This window comes from Rhipicephalus microplus, chromosome 2 (assembly GCF_043290135.1).
Source record: "Rhipicephalus microplus isolate Deutch F79 chromosome 2, USDA_Rmic, whole genome shotgun sequence".
In the NCBI taxonomy this organism is placed as follows: Eukaryota; Metazoa; Arthropoda; class Arachnida; order Ixodida; family Ixodidae; genus Rhipicephalus; species Rhipicephalus microplus.
In genome coordinates, this window is record NC_134701.1 from 267,700,576 (window position 1) to 267,716,754 (window position 16,179).

Genomic DNA, 16,179 nt, shown 5'->3' on the forward strand with positions numbered 1-16,179 from the left:
TTTAGTGCCCTGCAAAACCAACCAAACTAGAGCGAAGCATACTTCTCCCTTCATTCTTTCCTTAAAAGCAAAAACACATTCTAGACCTTATTACAAACACACTTAACATAAGCCTTCAATGAACTGCCACTTAGACTGATAAATTAGAACTTACACTAGTATATGCCTCCCCAATTGACTGCTGCACCAGTGTTGTACTAAAGCAATTCTGCAGATTAAACTTGGGCCCTGTAGTCACTCAACAACCAAACTACGTTATTTTGGCATGTCACATTTGTTGCCTCTACTGTGGTACAGCAACTGAATGTTTCTGATTTACATGCTCGTATCGACAGCACCTACACGGTCTTTGGCAGTCAACCAGACACAGCCACGGCTGTCCCGCTCCGCCAATAGCTTTCAAGAAGACATAGTGAGGTACAGCATACCTTACCCGGCTCAATCTGCACACAATGAAGTACAGTGGTTAAGCAGGCAGTTCCTAAGGGTGATCTGAAAATAAATGTACCTTAAGCTTGTATACCTCTAGGTATAACAGTGGTCAGCTTCCATGTCACTGATACCACTCACAAATTATATTGTGGCTTCCCTTTTGCGAAAAGCCAGCCGCAAGTAACTGTCCATTTAGCACAAACAGCTTGTACCACTTTTCTAAAATTCTCACAAAATTTCTGCTTGATAATAGTCAATGTACCGCCACAAGAAATATTGAGATATCTTACCATAACAATGATTGAGCCTTATTCGCTATCTTTCACAGCTTGTGGGAGCCTAGGAAAAAAATCAGGCTGTAATGCAGCAACTGTAACTGCACTATAACTTCGATAACAACGGTAAAAAGATTCTGTCATGTAAAAATATAAAATTTGATAACACAATCTAAGTTGTATTTCCAGTCATAATCAATATACACGACCATATGACTGCCTATCAGAAGTCAACATTACTGTGACCTAAAACACAACCAAAATATGCAGGCAAACAGCACATTATTTTGAACCCTTCTGCCTTAATGCCTGGTTTATGTTTACAAGTGAGATCGTGCAGTGGCCATTTTGCATACCAATCACTGAGAAGTTTTGCACTAATGATGACGACTACAAAAAACAACACAAATGGGCTAAAAATAAAAAAAGAAAGTATGCGATGCAAGCTTTTTCAATTCTTAGCCTGGTCGTGATAATTTAGTACAAGTTACTTCCCTACTCACCCAAACTATCATGCTAATAATGCTTTGCAACATTTCATGCATCAACGTTGCAGCTAAAGCTAATGCGAAACAACTGCAAGAGTAGTCTTTTGCACAGAGGAAGATGATGAAAAGCTTGCCTCTCCGGGTCCTTTGTCATATTTTAGATCGTAAAGCAACAAGCTACATACATTAGTACCCCACGAATGGTCGAACCTCTTCACATGCAGTTCGAACCATTGGTAGTCTCTGAATAACTGGGCCACTCAGAGGCCGTCACAGCCGTCAGCGCGCGGTGGACACCACTCTTCATCTTCTGGCAAAGGGCCCTGGTCACCCAGCCGTCGCACAAGCTGCGCGATGCCGTCGTGCGCTTCCCCCGACGCTCCAAAGCTGAGAGACCGCACGTTTCGCTCGTCCGCAGCCTCCAGTCGGTCTAGGCGGTGGCGCAGTGCTGCGTTGCTGTGATGCAACGCATCCCGCTCATCTTCCAGCTGTCGAATGCGCTTCTCCAAGTGTTGCACTGTGCCTTGGTACGAGCTCACTGAAGCCTCGAGGCGGCTCACATTGTTGTTCGCCACCTGCAAGTGAAGTGATGCACAGTGCAGTAACTATAAATATTTGCCTTAGGGAGGCAAGTTTTTTGTTTAACTTATAGGTAAACAGACTTGTTGGTTTGCATTGTGAGTGTAGTATGGGTGCTGCAAAACTTATGCTGTTCATAAATGAGGGAAATGTTCGGGCTTGTCTGTGGTTAATTTCCAAGGTGCACTAGCAAGAACAGGCAGAAAAATGAAGTATGGGAGCTAAGGATTTGCAGAATGTTGTGCATACGCTTGTGTCCTTCTAGTTTAGAGTGACCATCTGTTGGTAACTCCACCACAGTCCCAGTTAGGTAGTTTAACCTGGTAATGTCGTTGATATGTTGCATCACAGACCTCTATCATGTGGGGAGTCCTACACCGGGCGAACTAGGCCAATGCACTAACAAACGAGCAAGAGAACATTCAGTAGCAGAAAGAAATAAAATATGCAAGTACTTCCTGCCCAATACGGTGCCTGCATACGTGAGCCATAGCAATGACGATAAAGATACTTCAAGGCAGGGCATTGTACGCCGCCAGTAACATAATAAAATGAATCAGAGCCTGTGTTCAAACAACATTGTAGTAGTTTTAAAAGGCCCCTACAACACTTTTCTAAGTAATCATTTAACAGATATATTTGAAAAGTTTGTTGACCCACAAATCGACTGCTGCAAAAATTTTTAGGATCAGTCAAAAAATACTAGCAAGTTTCAGAGGTTTGCTGCATGCTTTCAGTTTTTTCTCTCTCTTTTCATATGAACGAGCAAGTTGCAAGCTATGCAAGGGTGTCGGGTGAGAGACGATGACACAGAGGCAAAAAGCTACATTACATCAGTTAATTTACGTTCGTTTGTTATGGCACATTATGACCACGAGCACCTTCTTCCCTTTTCTTTCTTTTTTTCTTAGAATGTGCCTTTTACTTTTAGTGTGATTGTGAGTGTGCACGTGGGCTTGTAGCAGCATCCCACAGCAGCCTCAGTAGCTATGCAGCTCATGATTCTCAAATCAGCACCCCCCCCCCCCCCCCTCCTTCCCACACGCCTCTGAAGAGCCATGCTTCTCACGCAGATAAATAATGGAGATAAGTTTTAAAAGCCTACTTCATCAAGAAAAAAGTAGATGTATTAGTAATATATTTATCTCTATTTACACCTGTAGCCTTGTTGGAATGCAACTAGAAATCCATTACCTGGAGTGTCTTGTAAAGTGTATAGGCCAATTTCTAAGGTATAATAAAACAGTCAACAGCGAAGCTCATCCAGTCTGCTTCGTTTTTGCATGTGTAAGTATAAACCTAACATTTAATGCTCATGTTTCAACAGCCGGCCAGACAAGAAGTAGCGTACCTGGAGCTGTTCTAGAAGCTCCATGTTCTGGCGTCGCAAAGTACGGTTCTCCTCGAGATCGGCCGATGAGACTCCAGGTCTCTTGGGTGTGTACACCATCTCCTCTTGCAAGAGGTGGTACTCGACCTGGTACGCCACCAGCTCCTGACCCAGGTCCAAGGAGAACATACCAGAAACTATGCCCTCCATCGTAGGAGCATCCAGTGCAGGCAGGGTATTCTTGAAGCACTCCATGATGGACTCAAAGCTGTTGCAGCTCAGCAGTGTGTCCGAAAAGTAAGACAACAGAGACAGGGCTGCCTTGAACACGGCCTCCATTCCCTGAAGAAAGATGGCATCTGCACGACCCCCAAAGAGCCGGTGTTTACGGGCACATTTCAGTGTCTCACCATCATTTCAGCCACAAGGCGCAAAGTAGTGAGCTCAAAGGCCAGCTAAATGCTGAAACACGTACCAAAAAGCCTGGAGACGAATCCCAGAGGGAATTGCGAAGCAAACAGGGTGAGGAACCAGGGTGCGGCATACAGAGCTGGGGCAATGTCAAAGTGGTCCAGGTGCTGGTACAGCTCTCGGTGTCGGCTGTACAGCAGACGGCACAGCTGATACAGTTGCACCTGCATATGCCACACGCACATGCAACTAGGTAACCCTCCATCCTATCACACTACAGAGCAATCCACAAGTAAACAAAATACTGCCACACTAATGGTAGCACGCAGGCAAACAGGCGAGCTAACTAACTCAAAATGTGCAAGCAGAACATTCAGCAAACGCCCACCCACGTAATAATAGAATAGCCCAGAGGCCTCATAATAAAATCATGTTGCGGTCTACAGCAGCCACTATATATTGGGTCCACGAGGCATTCAAGAGGGCAGTTACAGATTTGGAATGAAGAAGCAGTGCTAGAATAGAACAATGACGGGGAAAAAAAAGCACAGCATTCCTCTCGTCATCATCCTGTTCTAGCACTGCTTCTTCATTCAAAATCAGCGTGTACCAACCAGATAGCAATGAAATGAAATGAAAAAACTATATTTAAGTTTTCCGAGATGTGAACTAGTGCACAGTAAGCCACTCCCAGGTTGGGGCGGATAGGCCTTAACTTTATGCCATGTCGCAGGCTCATTGGACTGCCCATCATTGTGCTTCTAAATCCGCACTGTGCAAGGCAGCATCCCACTTGGACGTTGTAACATCTTCGTTACCACGTAACATGGGGCACCGAATTGATTTACATCAAGCATTCATACATTTCTATCAACCTGCTTAACATTGTATTTATCAGCACCCCCTGTTCTGGCACAGGAGGTGAATATAGGCACAATACTAAGTTTGCTTTCTAGCACATTCTATGTGTCATGAAAGTGGCACCCTTCATTTTTATATATGCATCACTGCAGCACACTGCATACGTTCAGCGGCTTAACACTTCCGCATTGAAATGAAGCAAAGTGAACTATTGAAAATGGTTACAGCTGAAGGCAAGTCTGTGCACCAGAGCAATGGTGGCTTCAATTAATGCGGTTTCACACTTGTGATCACAGCAAAAAGGTTGGCCAAATCGGGCGATAGAATGCACCAGCATCTGAACAGACACTTTCATACATTGTCTCTATGGAGTTTATTGCAAAAATGCCCAAGTTATCAAGAATGTCCTAAAACTTTGTAGTTTATGGTATTCTCATGAAGAGAGCACTGCAAACATCAAAGATGTTATCTCGTCAAAGTTGTGTTGAAAGTAGAGGCCACCATTTTGGCTGGACAAACACTACTATAACAATATGAGAAATGTATTATTACTGCACACTAAAGGGCAGTCACATGCATTAGTGTTCACTCAGCTTGCAACCTCAAACATTTTACATGGGTCAAGTGAATTGTCTGTGGCAACCAAAGTATGCCATGACATATCTGCGTTTTTGACTGTGCGTGCGTCAACCATGCCATGAAGGTGGTTAAAAATAGTTGTATAGCTGTACGATGTGGGAATCGAGGCTAGCCCACTGCCTTTGCGCGGGCTTTGCCGCCTCTTTCTGCGTTCTCATGTCCTGACATGACTCTCCTCTCCTCCGCGGTCTTCCGCACTGGGGGAGCGGGGAGTGATGTATTAACCACTCTCACCCGGTAGCGGATGTCGACTGTGGCGCCGCACGCAGGGTCTCCTGCGGAACGTTTGAGCGCGTGCGTCGGTAGTGAGGGGACCTCTCTGGGGACAACATGGGGGTAAGCAAGCTTTTCTTTTCCGTCCGTCGGCTCCCTTTGGGGTTCGTTCGGACGTTGACAACAGCGCCTTGCACCCGAGGCGAATGCTTACCTTAAGTCGCCCCCCCCCCCCCCTCCGAACGCTAGGCCGAAGAGTGGTGTGGTGTCCTAGTGCGTGGCCAGGCTGCGCCGACCCGTATCTCTCCGAAGCCAACGCAAGCGCCTTTGCCCTCACTGGAGCAACCGGGCATTTGTCCCGGTGCCTCCGTGAGTCACTTGTGCTCGTGGCACCCTGTTGTCACAGGTCCCGTTAATTAGGGAGGCGATCGCCGGGCTAATTCCAAGGGCCAAAGTATCGGCCCCCCGAACCGCACCACGAAAGCGTGGACAATTTAGAAGTGGCCCTTTTTGGCGTGCCTGCGGACGCCGGCTGTGGCCCAAAGAACAAGTCAGAGCCGAGAGTTGATAAACAAACAAAATTATATTCTCAATAATGGCAGATCGAAAACAATACACAAGTATGCACACTCCACAATAGTTGCATACAATATCTCACCAATCAAACAACGTACTACACAGTACAATCAGCCACACTCGAAACAACAGACACAGACAACAATACACACTACAATGCAGTCGCATGCATTGAACAACCAAGACACTTAAAGACTAAAGAGATAGAAAATCTATTTAGCCCAAAGTTCTTGGAACAAACGTCTGGATGATACTCTTCTGAGAGTCACTCACTCAAAGTCCAGCGTTGTTGTCGTTTCGTTGCCCCCAAAGTTTCTCTTCCAGGAAACCTCGCGTCTTCAATTGGCCACTCTCCAAGCTTCAACTTCTTCACCGGAAACACGTCGGCTTCACACACGCAGCTGTTGCCATGCGTCTTCGCTCGATAGCGGTAAACACACACTCTTGCCTGTAGCTCGAGTCGTCACCCCTCAGGTGGAAATCATCTTCGTCTCCTGCTTTGTCTTTACGGACAAAACCTTCGCCGACTACACGGCGGAATCCCTACGCCCTCTGGCGCTAACTTCCGTCTTCTCCTGATCTCTCATCTCGGCTGCTCAATTAAATACCCTCCGTGCGAGATTCCAGAAAGTTCTCATCATTTCGTCGGCGCGATGTGCAGCGAAGGCTGGGGGAAAGCGCGAGACTGTACGAGGGCCGTCCGCGTCGAATGACTCAACCCGGCATTACCACGCCCCTTTTCATCGAGAAATTTCGAGTGCTTGCTTGGCCGCCGATGTGGGGTGAGAAGGTTCGGCGGCAAAGCCACGCTTCCGAGGGGAGAGGGAGCGTGCCCGGGGAGCTTGTTTTCTTTTTTCTTTTTCTTTTATCGTTGACCTCGCGGCGTCACTCCGGCGTTTCTTTGCGAGAATTTGGCGGGGCGCCCTTTTTTGAGCGCTCGTTCTGTGACACCTGTGTAGTACTTCTCGCTCATGGCGTGGATAAGCCCGTTTGCTTTCCTGCTGCACCTTTGCAACAGGCTCTGTACTGCATTTTTGGTGTTGCCGCAGGCAATAAAGTGTTGCGACCTTGAGCGGTATCGTGTTCTCGCCACGGCGGCGGTTAACACGTGCCCTGCGACTCGCTAAGACCGAACTCACGCTAGTAGCCGCAATCCTTCGGGGTTGAACACTACAACCACAAGAATAACTCAGTATGGAAGTGATAACCCTGCCTCTTTAGCATCAATGGACTCGGCTAATTCTAACAGTTACACTAGATTCATTTTTTTACATTACCTTGTAAAGCTGCCACTCTTCTCTAATGACTGCATAGAGTAGATAAGCCATTAGTTACACCAATACTAAAAGAAGAAAAATAATGTACAGTCTGGCCAACAACAAGAAAACAGAACAAAGACCGTATTTACCTGCTTGATTTGCACACTTTATTTTTGCGATTTCAGAGCTCCGAAAAGGGGTTGCGCAAATTAAAAGGAGATTTCGCAATGCATCCAAAATAATGAGCAATAACATTTAGTTCTAACGTATGTGGCATACACATTTAAAAAAAGAAAAAATAAATTGGAGCCAAAACAAACTGTACTTGTTTATTTAACATAATAAGCGCGTAGTTTAACCACCCGGATCTGGTCATGTGTGACCTAGTCGGAATCACTGGCCGACAGGTCCAATTGGGAATCATCATCGCAGCCACCGTCACCGTCCTCCCAAATCGCGTCGTGCCGCCTTCGGTTCCATCGAGCGCACTTGAATGCCCCATTCTCTTGAAGCTATTCTTAACAATTCTGAGAGAAAAAAGGTCCTGTGACATGAATATACTGGAAGACCTAAGCTTTCGCACATAACTGAAAAGGTCTTCTCCAATGGCAAAAAGTAGTATTAGCATAAGTTCACTACTTTCTGCTTTCTGCCATACCAAACGTCACATATTGAAGAACTTCAAATTGAAGTGCTTGGCAGTGTCACGGTTCCCATTTTCTTCTACAAACTTTATAACAGTGAACCTGAATTTTTTCGTATATACAATTACAGTAGACTCTCACTAAACGGAACTTGAAGGGACCAGAAAAATGTGTTTCATTTTTTTTTTTTTTTTTGAGTTGCGTTTACTGAGCAGGGGTGAAGAATTCAGGTACCAAAGCAATTGTGCTAAAGGAAGCTGTTCTGTTTACGCAGCAGTTTCATTTAGCAGATTTACATTTACTGAGAGTGCACTGTATTGTAGCCCATTGCGAGGGAACTGTCAAACGCTAAAGACGGATGGCGAAACCTAAAGTTGAGAAATTAACCGAGCATGCATTACAGCACAGATGCAGAGAACAAGGGGAACAATTGGCACGACAGACCAATGGAGGTGTTTTCTAGACAGGCCTTCGCACGACTCCTATGCAGAAAATAGTTGGTGTCACGAACGGGCATTCTCACGGTGGAAGAGATGGGGAGGTAGAGGGAGGCAAATGCATGAGCAGTTCCGATGATTCATCAGCAGGTCTGGGTATTTCGGTACGGTATTCTAGGAAGAAGGAACTTCCCACCTGCAGACCATTTTATGTGTGACTGCGCTCGCCAGCTCAGCGAGAGGTGCACGCGTTCAATAATGCATCCTAAGGTCCAGTCTCTTCGTGTGGGTGCCAGTAAGCTAGCTTGGGTAGATTGGTGAGCTCAAGATATGTGAGTAAATAGATTTTTTATTTTTTTCATTTAGTAAAGCTCCCAAATATTAGGGTGTGCAAATTATGCAAGTAAATACGGTTTTATAGAGTGAATTCTACAAAACATTAAGTACTTTATTAGTTTGAATTTGTATAATACTAACTTCCCGATCTGTCGAATTTAGTACTTGTATATTCATGATTCCAAGGTTCAAAGTTCAGTTGCTTTTGTTTACATAGGGAATATTCTTTGCACTGTCGTATAACATTAGGATCAGTGATTCCTCAGGTATGACAAGATACCGTGAGACTGCAAGATTTACGCTGCAATGCACTTGTCGCACACACACACAGGAAGAAAAAAAAAATCCTCAGTCGTAAGATAAAAGGCTACCTGCAACGCGCCCATGTCTTGCTTGTATTGCCGTCGCAACCCCAAGTGAAAGAGCAGGTGCTTCATCATGCTAAAAGCTTGCTCCTCAGTCATCTGAAATGTAAAGCATTCCCATATTGAAGAGCTTGTATATCACGGGAGAAACTTCAGCATATAATGTTTGCGAGCAAATCAATCAGATAATTTTTGGGGGGCAAGTAACTATCCAGAGCAGTTAACCCTATTAACCCAACCAATCAAACACGTCCTGGTAATAAAAGCAAGCTGTGTGGCAGGCAATGCCAGCTAAAGATCTCATAAGGGTGACTCGTTGGGAGAGTGCTTTGTATGGGTATGCCACCAATAAAAAGGAATTGATATAACTGAAATGTGGGGTTTAACGTCCCAAAACCACCATATCATTATGAGAGACGCTGTAGTGAAGGGCTCCAGAAATTTCGACCACATGGGGTTCTTTAACGTGCACACAAATCTGAGCACATGGGCCTAGAGCATTTTCGCCTCCATCGAAAATGCAGCCGCCGCAGCCGGGATTCGATCCCGTGACATGTGGGTCAGCAGCTGAGTACCTTAGCCACTGAACCATCGTGGCGGGCAATGGAAAGGAAGTAGAAAATATGTGAAAATATCTTGAAGCACGAAACAGGGGTAGAAGTTTCTTTCTCTTTCTTCTTGCTTGAAGATTTTTTTTTCTATTTCCTTTCCATTGATGGCATTTCCTTTCATAGACAGTGACGTGAGCGTGTTTTGAAAATATTTTTTAGTAGAATTTCCACAGGTTCAAAGCTAGCATTTGGCACATTCATCAAAGCTACATGGCAAGGCAAAGTTAACTACTACAATCAACACATTTTGAGTAGAAGCAAGAGGCAAGCGGCTCGCATGAAGAAACAAAAAAGGCGAAATTCAAGTGACTCACATGCAGCAGAAGCACACCCGAAACAAAGCTGAGCCCCTGGCAGTACCCAACTTGTGGGTCAAGCAGTGAATATGCTTTGAGCAGGTTGTACAGTGAGAGCTGGCCGGCTCCTAGGCTGTCACGGTAGAATGGATGGCTGGGGAATGTCCGTCCTGCAAGGTGTGTGAACAATCGACTGCTTCACTGCCATTCTCGTCAGTTTCAGCATTTGCACATTATTATACCGGTGACACTCTCCTTCTTGCACATTATTATACAGTGATTTTCTGCTACCAGGCCCGCGCTTCGGGCACTGGGCCTCGCGTTCTCCGTGCAACAGGAACTCTCTCCAACTTTTTATTTTTTCTGCAATTTCACTCAGAAGAATTCGAAAGATATTCTAGAAATAGTCTAGAGCACTTTATAAATATTTCTATTCAATTCACACACTTCAACATTCAAATCCGTTTCACACCCAAAATTTTCCTATTCACATAGCTTTATTTGTAAGTTTATTAAAAGGATGTTCGAGGTGAATATAGTGCATTCACAGTGCTAAGGTACTTAAAGTGAACTGGTACAGCTTAGGTTCAAGGTTATCACATTTGCAGGATTCATCCTCCAACTCTCGACAGACGTACACATCGCACTTGAGGTGGAGCATGCATAGTACACATATAATCAATTGTAATAAAAGATACTGAAGTCCCTAGCGAAAGCATGCAAAATACGTGTGATTGGTACCAAGGTCGATGAGGATGGCATGCTGGTGAGTTGTCAGTTGGTTCAGCAGCTGCTCATAAGTTGTTGAGGAATCAATCTCATTGATAGGTGATGATCGCAGCTGGTACTGTTCTGCCAAAAGCAGCCATATCTCACCCCGTCGGTGTCTCGGTACACCTGCGAGGAAAGACGGGAAGGATGGAGCGCAACGACCCCACTCAACGTGCTGCGTCTTCCCAAATGCAGTACACCCGATGCCGAGCTGCGGAATATCACTGCAAAACTATCAGCTAGCATATGGACCCATGCACCCAAATGTGGTATAGTATTTCACGCAGGCACACCGCTGTATGCTGCGATAAGACACAGCTTCCCAATGGGCATACCAGGCAATAATCACTTTAGCAAAATGGGAAATTTTGCATGTCAGTAAAAGGTGAGCCTGTTTAGAGGTATACATAGAAACCCCACAAACTAGCATGACTTTGGCCTGTTATAAAGTTGTGTGCTGTAGCAGACTTGGGTGTCTAACAGTTATTAAAAAAAAGGTCACAGTTTCGGTGCAAGGGCAAAGCAATGAATGCAAAAGAAACAAATTGGAGTGTTATATGACGTAAGACTAGCAGCTTACTCTTTTGGACTCAATCTCGCACAACTCTACAAAAAAAACGGTTTAAGTGAAATGTGGATACTCCACGGATCGAAGAGGTACAACTGCTTTTCATTATGTCTGTTGTCTCAACGTGAAGTAAACAATGGGAGCAAAGCATGTATACGAACCGTCTACTCATGTCTGCGAAAACAGCATGTGCAATAACTCTCACTATCGTGCCCTTATTATCAAGGTTTGCAGTTGCTGCTTGAGCAATGCAAACACTTCGGACCTTATACAGAACATGACTGCGATGGGAAAAACCCTGTAAGAGTGCGCCTATAATTGTTATCGCAATAAAAAAAAAAAGAAACATTGGCATGCACCTGCTTGGACTAGTTCCCGAAGGGTGTCTGGGTTGATGCGGCCTCCCGGTGGCCGTGCCAGGAGCTCGTCCCAGCGTTCGGCCGTCTCAGCATCACAAGGCCCACCTCCGACCTCCTCGTAGTCAAGTCGCAAACGCTTGCTGCTCACTTCATCCTGGCTCGCTGTAAGTCAAAACATTTCTCAAAACACTGCAGTGAGCACATGCACATATCTTTTGCCGGCATCTACCAAGGTGCGCTTGAAAATTATCGTGAAGAATACGCAACCACAGAACAATAGGTGTGCAGGAAAAGCGTACACTATGGTGCATTCTTAAACAGAACCACCTGGATTGGATTTGAGCAACAGTAGTGTCATTTAGCAGTGACACTTAGAAAGCAAACACTGCTAAGAGTGGGAGTTAAAAATTTAACTACAGTGAACTTTGTTAAACATTTTCTGTTTAAAAGGAGCTCCATTTGCTGAGAGGTGAACAGGAATGCAGAACATAAGCACAAAAACAACCATATGAACTAGTGCCCAGAAATACAATGAGCACCTCGATATAGTACAGCTGTCGGCGATTGAATATTATCTCGCTGCTCATATCGATCTGGTTTTGACAAACATGTCACCACACATTCCAGAGCAATTGTTAATGCTTCCAGAAATTACAAAACTCATTACAAAGCCTTGTTAAATCGAACATTGTGCAGTTTTTCTCATCAGTAATTATTTGAGCAGACAAAAAAAATTGCGCACCTTGAAGCTGCCTGTTCTCCTTCTCCATGCGGATAAGCAGCACCTGCTCCTGTATGGCCTTGCGCCACAGAGAGCGAAGCTCCTCCCGCGTCCGGCGAACAATAATGCCAGGGGTGGATGGCGGCTCCCCTGAATATTCTGAACATTCAATACCCCCAAATTATGTATAGTCAAACCCGACTGCATATCAAAAACTATTTTCACACACGACAATGCTTTAATATAATTTCATAGAAAATTTTATGGCTACACTCAAACCTCATTATAACAAAGTTGCATACTACACAAAAGTAAGTTTGTTATATCTGAAATTCACTATAAACATACATTTCTGACACTTTATATATTACAGGACTGTTTTTCATTTACTTCGTTATAACAAATATTTCATTATATCCACGTCTGAGAAGACATCACACAAAAATAACTGGAACACAAGATATACCGAACATGGGGCAGTGTGATACGCCCTAAGATGTTGGCTTTCCCACCGAGAAAGTTCACTTTTCCTCACAAAAAAGAGAATTTCCCACGTGCATTTCAGAGACTGAGCAGTGTGATTATAAGGGTGTACACAGAGAAATCAGAAACCATCGCTAGCCACTGTACCACTGCATGTTTTCTCCCATAATTCCTTGTCGCAGTTATTGTACATGGTCGCCGTTCGCTCCTCTACTCCCCTTGTTAACCCAATGGCTGCCATAAAACGTAAGGACCTGCCTGTAGGCAAAGCTGGCACTGATCAAAACAGTTGAGCATAGAGGAAAGAAGTCTGGTGTCACCATGGCGTACAGCATCAAAAGAAGCAGTAGCGGGAAGCCAACAGGCACACCCAAACTTTGCACTAAAAATTCTGCTTTTCTTCATAGGCTTTTATGCAACTATATGGTATATTGAACCGATTTTCGTTTTTTAGCAAGTTAATCATGTTGAACTGCACTGCATAATTTTAAACGAGTAGAGATTCTTTACAAGCTACATATAGGTGTTGAAAAGGTGATCTGTGATTACGTCTAACACAAAAGTTACGAAGGATGCTGGCTTACTCTAATATAGAATCATATATAAACATGCTTTTTATACTGTCGCTGTGAAAAGAAAAGAGAACCAGAAAAAATAACAATAGCAAATGTAGTAAAACTAAAGAAATATCTGATTCAATTCGTATGATGTCCTACAATAAAATCTCGAGCAAGCACACCCGCATGGTCGCAGACTAAAATTCAAGATTGCTGAGGAAGAGCCTCAGTGTGTAATGAACATCTGTGAGGATAATGAAACGCTTTATTGAATATGCATGCATTTGCTGTTTTTACTGAACCAGGTGGAATCTTCGTGTGAAATTACATATGTTATCACAAGGGGGAAAAGATGGTATTCAAATGTTACGACTATCTGTAACAACTGAGAACACAACCCTGAGGCACCACAGTAAAAGTACTGAGAAATTGTGTACATATCTAAAGGCTCTCAGAACTTGTGTTCCTAGGAATTGCCGCTGCAGAGTTCCACAGTGAAGAGCACATACTACCACATAGTGTACTCACAGAAAATTAACTCAAATGCTACAATGTTAACTAGTGCTATCCACCTAGGCTGGCCAAACTAGCTTCTAATGCAAGGCTTTTATTACAGCGAAAGATGTCATGACATCACAACAAGGGTGGCGTGTGCTATAGTTGTCCGCTGCCATTGCCGACGACTATCACATAAAATAAGAAAAAAACTAGGTAAATGAAAAACGCCAAGGACACAATGCGATTCCAAACCAGGTTCCCTGTGTGCCAGCCCAGAATTCTGATACTGAGTTACGCAGGTACTTGAAACTCTGTTTAAAACTGACCTTAGGCAGGCTTCATGTCAGGAAAGGAGTCGCATTATTGTGTGTAATGAATTGCTTTAGAACAGCAAAGGGACAGCCAGACGTCACACAATGTGAATTGCATAACGAGTGGGCTGTTGAATGGTACAACCCCACTACAATAGCACTAGGCATTATTCTTCATCCTCATCAGCCACAGCATAAAAAAATTACATAAAATTTCTTACAAGTGTGTAGCGGGTAGTGCGCTTCTCGGAAGAATGAGGAAGGATGGCATAGTGAATGTCTCCCTACTACACAAAAATTATGATTTATAGCGTAGTGGGTATCCTGCAGGTCTGCTTAAAGCAGTTACCCAGAGAGTGTATTAAAAAGGCTCTGAAAGGTTGCTCTTCCAGCTTTCGCTGTGACTGTGCTGCATGTTCTGCGCAGGCCTGGCTTTTTTCTTTGTCCACCCTTTAGAAAAATAGACACTGAAAAGTTGCATGCTTTGCACTCGCTTTTCCAGAATTTAATTATTCACATTAAAAAAGCACTGACAGAAAAATTTTGTTTTTTTTTGTTGCAATGGGTAGCTTGCAACCCACTTATCACGGCTGGAAAGCTCATTTACACAAGTGCACGACGGTTGTAGACAAGCTTTTAGAGCGCCCGGTCTCGGTTTCAGTTTCAAAGAACTAGGCAGGAGCAGTTATGGGGGTAAGGTAAACACAGCTGGCCACGTGACACTGCAAAACCGTGACGACGACACTGTGACACTGCATGCGAGAGCGTGCGCCACACTGACAGCCAGCCCAGCCAGTGCACACGAAGCTGCAGGCATGGAGGAGGAAACCACAGGTAGCGCAAGCACATGCCGTGAGCCAGTAACGAGCCAACACAAACTCGTGACGTAGGTTTGTTTACATTGCCCCACCATAGATGTCAGCGTCGAAAGGGGCTCCGCATCTCGCTCAGTCACACAGCGTGCACTTCAAAATTGATTTTAAATATGTTCTAGGCTATATTTGCCCTTGATATCTCTTAGATGTTGTGTATGTCTCCACATAAATATGTCTCGCTCATTATATCGCCTTCGAAATTTTGTGTCCGCGGCCCTTTAAAGGGTTTACAGACAAAATTTAGGTTGCTGAGATTTACAGTAAAAGTGAAAGATTGGGTGCTGAAATCAATTGACACAACCTTCACTTCAGGCAGAAACTAGAGGAAAATAACAAAATCAATTTGTTTTTTACAAACTGCCGAATCTAGCTGCCCTGCTGTGAACCAGAGGAAATGACGTTTGGTGACGTTTTAAGAATTGAACACTAGCATACCAACAATGCCAACCGTCACCCACAAGAAAGTCAAGAAGAGAAAGGTGGACGAGAAATGCACAAACAGAGGGTGTGCACTAAAGCCGACGTTTCAAGAAGTGAACTTGCCTTTCTCAAGGCTGCAACAGTTGCAGCCTTGAAAAAGACAAGTGCACTTGCCAAAACATTGGCTACAGCACACATCCTCTGTTTGCGAATTTCTCTACTATCACCCACGTCTCTCAACCTGCTCAGTTCCCACTATGGTTCCAAGAACCACCGCGAACAGCACTGGCAGCAAATGTTACTCCCAACTGGTGTAAACTAGCAGCAAATGTCACTCCTGACTGGTGGTGGCCCATAATGATGGGACGCGCTTCAGTACCTTTGTGGAAGGGGAAGAACGAGATGTAAAGGGGAGGTGGAAAAAAGGAAAGAAGAAGACAGGAACTTGTGCACCCTACATGAGTCACGGTGAACGTGACATGCCGCTCCTACTGGAATGCAGCCGCCGCGTGCTGTCAATCCTCTAAAATTACAGCTAACTATTCAAAAATACATGAAATAAGCTCTGTTTATTGGAACAGTTGGGTCGTCTGAGTAAAATTTCGATGTCTTCATTAGTTTTTTCAATTTTTGTTCAGTATCACTGTACAAAAGCTGCACTTTACATAGGCTTATGTCTAATCTGCAGAATTTTTCTCCACACCAACTTTCTCTAGTAGTTTTCAAATGAGACATAATTCTTCCAAAAATGTTCATTGCATTTCTGTCTCTTAAACTGAGCATGCCAAACCTTTGCTGTAAAGAGCTGCTGCCATTCTGCCTTCTTACATACATAAAAAAAAGACACTTGTACGAAACTCCGCT

At 44.3% G+C, this 16,179-nt stretch overlaps 1 protein-coding gene across 2 annotated transcripts in view; it reads right to left on the reverse strand.

Moving 5' to 3' along the window:
• Positions 1 to 1,066: 1,066 nt before the first annotated feature.
• LOC119170005 (PTB_TBC1D1_like and TBC domain-containing protein plx) overlaps positions 1,067 to 16,179 on the reverse strand; it is a 53,218-nt gene continuing 38,105 nt past the window's right edge. For both annotated transcript variants that reach the window (XM_037421017.2, XM_037421016.2), the window contains 8 exons: positions 12,193 to 12,330; positions 11,451 to 11,612; positions 10,494 to 10,649; positions 9,771 to 9,922; positions 8,852 to 8,944; positions 3,580 to 3,739; positions 3,126 to 3,463; positions 1,067 to 1,770 (listed from right to left, as the gene is read on the reverse strand). In XM_037421017.2, the coding sequence (XP_037276914.2) occupies positions 1,456 to 1,770; positions 3,126 to 3,463; positions 3,580 to 3,739; positions 8,852 to 8,944; positions 9,771 to 9,922; positions 10,494 to 10,649; positions 11,451 to 11,612; positions 12,193 to 12,330 (1,514 nt within the window). In that variant the 3' untranslated portion in view covers positions 1,067 to 1,455. The remainder of the gene's footprint in view (positions 1,771 to 3,125; positions 3,464 to 3,579; positions 3,740 to 8,851; positions 8,945 to 9,770; positions 9,923 to 10,493; positions 10,650 to 11,450; positions 11,613 to 12,192; positions 12,331 to 16,179) is intronic.